This window comes from Acyrthosiphon pisum, chromosome A2 (assembly GCF_005508785.2).
Source record: "Acyrthosiphon pisum isolate AL4f chromosome A2, pea_aphid_22Mar2018_4r6ur, whole genome shotgun sequence".
Classification (NCBI taxonomy): Eukaryota; Metazoa; Arthropoda; class Insecta; order Hemiptera; family Aphididae; genus Acyrthosiphon; species Acyrthosiphon pisum.
The window spans coordinates 75670491-75678535 of record NC_042495.1 but is presented as its reverse complement, the minus strand read 5'-3'; the positions used below and the strand labels follow the sequence as shown (position 1 = coordinate 75678535).

Below are 8045 nucleotides of genomic sequence, written 5' to 3'. Positions count from 1 at the left end.
ATAATTATTATATATAGTCTATAGTATTTAAAAACAATTGACCTATAATAAATTCCAAATTAATCATATCATAATATCTATTAGGTACTTATAACGCGTTATACATCAACAACAAACTGTGATACTATCATAGATATATAATAGTATACTTTAGAAGTTTCAAGTATACCCAAGAATAATATTATACAATCACAACAAAATAACTAAAATAGTTATTCTAGGTTTTTAATATGAAATTTCGTCCAAATTTGTACTTAAAATTACTATAAAAATAAACTGTGTAAATGTATTTTTTAGATTTTTTGGTAACAGAATTAATTACTTACGTGGAATCTTGTTTTAAATTTTCAATTCTTAGATACAAAAGTTGAACATTTTATAAATTTTTAACTACAAAATAATTTTTCAAATTAAAATTTGACAAATTTTGTCAAAATTCGATCTTTAAATGCTTATAAAAAAAAAATTGTGCCTACGTATTTTTAATATTTTTCAATTGATATTGTAACAATATATCAGGAGCTTTGTATTAGATGTTTACACTTTTTGACCCAACAGATAAAACTTTATTGATATTTATAGAAAAAAAAAACTTAAAAAACGCGCGTATATAATATAGTTATTATCAAATAATATACATTTTTAATCAAAAAAAGGTGGGTAAGTGGATGTCGCTCTGCTGTACAGTAGGTTAGAAGTGGGTCACTGTATAATGGACAGTATTAAATTTGAATTCAATGATATAATATCACTGTATAAGAAAAACGATTCTGAGCGGAGACCACGGTCTTAGAAGATAAGGTCCGACGACTGTCCCCCTCCCGCCCATTATCTGGTGTCCGCTTGTTGAGGCAGTTTTAGTTCCTATTTAACTCACTAGCGCTGCAAGTTATACTTATTTGAGGTTATGTATTTAATTATTACAAACGATCATGTCATGTCCGGGCCGGCAGGCGGCATGCCGTACTGCCGTAGTGCTAGTCAAATAGTCGATACTCGATCTACATCATCTAATATTCTAATGTCTATAAACTATAAACATATGAACCGACCAGTTTACTGTGAAATGTAATAATTTATTAAAGACATTTTAATAATTAATATATTGAATAACGTGAACATTTGAAAACATTAAAATATAAAATAATAAAATACGCCATAAGTACTGATACAGTTGTTCCTTATTAGGTATATAATTTTAAATAGGTACGTATTTTCACCACCCATCATGGTGTTTTAAGTTTTACAAAACTTCGCAACTTTTTTTTTATTTCTGTTTTCCGTTTTTTTATTTTTATTTTCCTGGTATGTGAATTGCCTCATTCTCATTCTCACGTAATAAATAACAGCAAATGAAATAATATTTTCTCCATGAGTGACACAAGGGAAATTTGTTATGTGCTTTTCATTGATCATATCATCAATTATTAGATCAAAAACGTGAGTTGATGAACAATGTTTCATAAAACTTTTTTCAATTTTCTGAATAAAATTGAAAAAAAATATATTTGGATGAATTAATCGCCCTTTTGTTTTCATATTGACCAGTGTCGCAGACAATTGCTGAGAATAAACCTGTGGAGTGGCAAAAGCTGACTTACAAATTGTACAATCATTTATGTACTTCAACAGTTGTTTTGATAGGTAACCTGAAATAATTTTAAAACTTTTTATTTAAATTTTGTGCATCAATTAAAATTGTTAATATGAATAAAATATGACCTGTTAAATAATAAATTAAACAATCTATAATTTCCGGTTTAGTATAATCATGTTCAACAACATCATTGAATTCCCATTCTTTTTCTTCAATGATATTGTTTAATTTAGTTTTTAAATTTTCAACCAAGTCATATTTTTTAGGTTGATAAATATCTTTCAAATCTGTCATAGATATAATTGGTTTTAATGGAGAATCATCGTGTACAGTACAATTTCCACTCTTGGGAGGCTTTAAAATGCTGTAAGTAGATAGTAGCTTATACAATTGGAGAAAATTAGGGGTTGAAGGATGATCATTTTGGCCAGCAGCTTGCCGAATTGTTCCAAAAAACAACTAGGTAATACATAATTTTTATTTAATATTAATGATTATTACAACTTCTTTCTGACTGTACTTACTTCAAGTTTGTCTTGATTAATTTTCCCTGTTAATAGATATTTAAAGTTCCAGCATGACTTTAAATAACCAGAAAGATCAAGAGTAGATTGAATTGTAATTCTTAGCCCACAAGCAGTGCTATCAGATAAAAATTCTGATTTTTTTACTTCGCCATCTGAATATTGTTTTTGCCATTCATTCAACCAAACCAAAAATGATTGAAGAAACTGTAAATTTTAAATTTAATTATTTAGGTATGCAAATGTATGTTAATCTAATTTTTGTATGAACATAATAAAATATTTAGTTTTACCTGAAAGTCTTTGCCGTTAACTCTTAGTCCTTCAGCACCAAATTTTCTGTTCAGTGCGTCAAAACAATCATTAAACTTTTGACAAAATTCGGATGTTGGATCACAATCATTTAAGCCAGGAATATTATATTTTTTATAAAACAATAAGCCATTAGCAACAGAATTACTCAACACCTAAATTATGTATAAAGACAAACCAAAAATCTATGGGTATCGTATATTTATTAAATATTTAAGTACCTATTAAGTATTAATTATTATTTTATTATATAGATGAATTTTAAAAAAAAATGTATACTTGGGTAGCTAGCCGTACTCTCATTTTATCAGACACACTAAGATGTACATGGTTTCTGGATAATTTTGGACAAACCCTTAAATTGCCTGGTAATTTGCTATCTTGCTCGTATAAAATACTAATGTGATTCCAACGGATATACTGACCATTAATCTACATGAAGAAAGGTAATAGAATTAATTAATTTCCTTTTTTAATGATTATTATCTAAAATACATACCTTGGTACAAAATATAGCTCCCATTGATCATGCAAATTTAACAAATAAACACATTAATATTAATTAGTTAAAACAAATATTTAAAATAATAACACACAAAGTTACACATTGCTATTTTCTATATTAAGTTATTTAACACCAATGAACAACTACATGAAAATCTATACAGAATAATATATAAAAAAACAAAATTCACAGTGCTTGACATAGACTTAAATTTATTAGGATTAATAATTTTTTTTTTATTTCTTAGGAATTCTTTTACTGGGTTTCAGTTAGTATGAAAGACAAAAATAATATTTTAAATAAATAAATATTAGATTAATTGTTAGAACTAAACAAAAAACGAGTTTCAGTATATAATTAGATAATACAAACTTACCTTCAATATTTTATCATTGTATAATTTATTTCTGACGTTCTTAAAAAGATGAGGTGTATCAGAAAATGCATATATTTTCCGATTTTCATGAAGAGGGTGTTGAAACCAATTTTTAAAGGAATTAACTTGGCCACTTATTCCAAGTTCAGACCACATTTTTCTGTTTGTCTGAGCTCCATCAGAGACAAATCCATGTATAATAGCACCTGCTTGCTCTAACAGAATTATACATTTCAACATAAGTTTTGCTAACTCTGTGCCGACTACAGGTCCTCTAGATGCAAATACGGCTACAGGTTGAGAATAAGTGGCTGCAAGTGGCTGGAACATAAATACTAAGCAACTTGTTGCCTTTTCATTTATATCACTTGCTTTATAATCATCACCAAAATCTACAAGGCCTTTATAAGTAAGACTTTTGGAGCATACAGTTAATGCTTCTCTTACTGATATCTCATCTACAAGAATAATACCATGTTTTTGCATGGTGGATTTATTTTCTAGGTGTTTTTTAAATAGAGCAAAAAATTGATTATCAAATCCACAAGATGTATCTATTAAAGAGAGATAACGCCTAATAGTACTAACATTAGGCAATGGCATTATATTGTTCTTCAAGCAAAAATTGTAACCACTTGGGGATCGAATATGAAACAACATACATAGTATTAACCATTCATCAGAATATCGTCTACCTTTAGAGTTATTAACCTAGTTAACAAAACAAAAAAATAAAATAAAATAATAATATTCTGATGATATTTTAAATTAACATATTACTTTTGCTGCTGAAAATATTTCTTGAACAATTGTCTTTTGATTTACAGGGCAGTTAATTTCAATCAGTTTCTCTTCAATAGATTTTTGAGAAATATTACTATACTCAGATTGAAGGTTAAGTAAATTTTTTTTTAATGAACTAACTTGTTTTGAAAAACGATTCTTTTGTCTTCTGAGAACATTGTTTCTTTTTTGTAAAATTATCAATTTTTTTCTACTTTTTGGTGTAGTTTTTAGGGAAATTCGTTTAGGAGATGATAGTAAGGTAGATCGAATTTGTTTTTGCTTTACATTTCGTATGGTTCTTGCACAGTACAAACAATGTAAATTATTTGAAATTAAGAACAAACATTCCTTATGTCGTTTCATTTGCATGGTATCAATTACAATATTTTCAGAAATATAAAAAAATGATTCATATCTATAATTGTGAAAAAAAAAAATGAAATTATTTTATTTTTATTATTCTTAACTATTTTATTTGTTACTTTTTTGAGCTTATTAAATCCAATCCTTTACAAATTTTCAATAAAGCCATTTCTTTAATTAAACTTTTTAACTGATCTATACTTTCAAGATTAGTATTGGCATTTACTAATTTATCATTGCATATATTTTTCCCCAAAATATTGCAAGTAATTTTTGAACTTTGGCTTATAATTATACTTTTCCGTAAAAAGGAATTTAACTTGCCTTCATTTTCTACAAAAATAATTTCGGATATGCCAAAGTACTTCTTTTCATAAGAAAAATATTTGTGCCAGTTAGGGGGTAGCTGCAAGTCTAAAGTATTCAATTCATTAAATGAAATTGAATTACTTTGCTCTTTTATAGACTTATAGTTGTTGACATATTCTATAAATAAATTTAATTTCAAATTTTAAACTTAAGAAAGTAATTATTTATACACAAATATATTATTTTGATTATATCAATGTTTTAAATTTCTTACTTCTTGGTATATCATAGTTTTATTAATATCGTACTTTGCAACGGAATCATCTAATTGTAAATTATCATTAGGCTTAGCAGAATAATTATGATCTAACATTATATCCACTATATTTTTATCAGGATCACATTGGTAATCCTTAAAATGTAATGTTTAATTTAAACAAAATATAAAATTGTAATAATAAATGTATTAGTTATTAATTTATAATTACTATATCAGAAAATATTGGGACACTGGTTTCTGCAACTTTGCCACTACAAGAGTCCATCAATAATTCCTCTGTCTAATAAATATTAAAATGTAATACTTAATTATAAATATGTCTAATTATATTTTTATAAATTACTTTACTTTTTTTTCAGTATTATCAAATTTCAATTTTTTCCTTGCAGAAAACCTAAAAGGAACTGCATTAGGTAATAATCGAGGACGTAACAAAGGAACCTAAACAATCATTTTTCATAACTCATGAGGCATACTTTATAAATACTATACATATTCTACATATCATCTATAACTTACTGAGCATACAATTTTCCCCACTTTATCAAATATATCCTTTTTTTTTTTGTATTTGGTCTGTACGAAAATGTTCTTCGCAGACAACATTATTATTATACAAATGTGGAACATCGAGGGATTTTAACCATTCGTTTTTTAAAAGTTCGTCTTTTGGAATGGAAAACACGGATAATTTTTTGTTGGTATTACAACCAAATAAACAAATATTGTTGGGCATAATTTATTTTTTAGCGACAAAAAACTGATTGTAATAAAACTAAAAACAGCGTATACAATTGTGAATTACTCAGTGAATAAAAATAAATATTTTAATTATTTTCTATGGAGTTCAACAGCTGATTTTAGATTTTTGGCGGAATTTTGAACCTTACCAAAATATTAAATAAGAATAAATTATTAAGTTCATAACCTCAATAAGTATAACCTGCAGCGCTCGTGAGTAACAATTGAACTAAATTTGCTACAACAAGCGGACGTCTGATAAATACTAGTCGTCGGACCTTATCTTCTAAGACCGTGTTTATAGTGTTGAGTTTATCTAGATAAATATTCTTTTATCTTTTATCTTATCTAGATAAATAGAGAATATTAATTTACAGTTATCTAAAATAAAAATCACTGTTATCTAGATGAATTTATCCAGATAATTTAATTTATTAAGTAGGTAGTATTTACCACGGATATAGATACTATGGTTGCACGGTGTATGAACAAATAGGACCCGGGTCATTGAGATCCCAACCATACCTATGGTAACAACGTGGATCTAGTTGTCTCGGGATCAAATTATCGAGTTTTGATCTAAAAGTCCTGATAATAGGATTTCTGTTATATTGTTAGTGTTATCACATTTAAAAAAAAAAACATTACCCTTGATCTCTATATAATTATAATTCATTTATGTATATTTATTTAATAAAATATACGCGTACGACTAGAAATTTATTATAAATAGGTACCTAGTTTTATACACTTTTGACTTTTGAGAATACAATAGTTAATTTTGAATAATTATAATATGTAAGTACCTACTATTAAACTAAAAATAATAATACCCTTTTTTATATTAATAAAATGTATGTTCGTACTCTTATATGGCTTATTGTATGTTTTCTTAAGAAAATTAATATTAATTCTGAATTCCTGATATCTGAATAATTATCCCTAATTTCTTAATTTATACCTATTTGTGTCTGTGAAACTAGGTATACTCTGTACGTATTATTTACCCTTAGTATACATAGTGGGGAATGATTTATATGTCGAAGTTTCGTCCCCAAGTGATGCTAAAAACCACTACCACGTAATTAAGAGTTTCGTGTTATTTGCAGATTGGTATCTGTTTTTACTTTTTTTTTAACGTTTTTAATATGCATAGTTCATATGACAAATCTATTTTTATGTATGGCTATAGGCTTAGTAATTTTTAATAGTTCAGTATGTTTCTTGCTTTTTCCTTCAATTTAAACAAACAAATCAAATAATTGAAATACAATTAGGTTTTTTGTATGATTTAGGATGTTGCTTTTCAAGTAGACATAAAATGTAATTTAGACTTTAGCTATCAACAAGTTCTAAAATATCAAATATTTTAGTCATTTAGAAATAAACTCTTTAAATATATTATATTTTTGAGATTTTTTCTTATTCATTCAAATCTGACATTAAGTGAGTGTTGTGATAAGTGATGAATAAAATAGTAAAACAATCAACTCCATAGCCCACGAGGTCAAAGCTTTGCTTCCCTATATCGGTCATAAATTCCTTCTTACTATATAGCATGCCAGTGATTATATAGTATGGTACCTATAACCTATTGGTTACTACTGTGATAGAAAAATAATTTATATTATTAAATTGTTGTTAAATTAATTTTAATGATTATTACAATATATTATTATAATAGGTTTTATAATAATAATATAATGTGTAATATGTATTTATTTTTATTTTATCAATTAGTTACAAAGATACAAATATACAATTATAATTATTGTTTACAATAATGTATATGATCTTGTTAACATTTACATTATTTTTTTCAGTGGCTTAAAATGTCCATTAATTATAATTTATAAATTATAACCATTAGAAGGAGCCACATCCCGTAAAAAATCAAATACAGATATATTTAGAACTTTAAACTCATATAAATTATTATTATTATATTTTTCAAGTCAGTCACTTTAGTTACCTATGCCTAATTTTTTTAACAGAAATTAATAGTCAAAAACTAATTAGGTGTATAATAACATTAATACATAAAAATAGGTAATAGTAATTTACAATCACCCTATCTGAAAAAAATGGTTAAGATTACGGTTACGTGGTAAACCACACAATAATTTACACTCCAAAGAAAATGTGTGAATCATTAATGTTTTTGGTGATAATCAGTGGCGCCGAAGTTTTTAAAATGTGGTCGGGCAATTTTAAAACTTCCCGGCCTCAATATCTTAATTATTTAATATAGA

At 26.3% G+C, this 8045-nt stretch overlaps 2 protein-coding genes across 2 annotated transcripts; both read right to left on the bottom strand.

The window, feature by feature from the left end:
• Positions 1–1236: 1236 nt before the first annotated feature.
• On the bottom strand, positions 1237–2060 carry LOC115034158. Its single transcript, XM_029489984.1, has 2 exons — positions 1723–2060; positions 1237–1649 (listed from the first exon to the last, which is right to left on the bottom strand). Exons 1-2 carry the CDS (start codon positions 1889–1891, stop codon positions 1237–1239), a joined length of 582 nt encoding a protein of 193 aa, XP_029345844.1. The 5' UTR covers positions 1892–2060.
• A 34-nt stretch (positions 2061–2094) lies between these two features.
• On the bottom strand, positions 2095–3043 carry LOC115034157. The gene is made up of 4 exons (XM_029489983.1): positions 2933–3043; positions 2713–2865; positions 2415–2588; positions 2095–2328 (listed from the first exon to the last, which is right to left on the bottom strand). Exons 1-4 carry the CDS (start codon positions 2954–2956, stop codon positions 2095–2097), a joined length of 585 nt encoding a protein of 194 aa, XP_029345843.1. The 5' UTR covers positions 2957–3043.
• Between the last annotated feature and the right edge of the window lie 5002 nt (positions 3044–8045).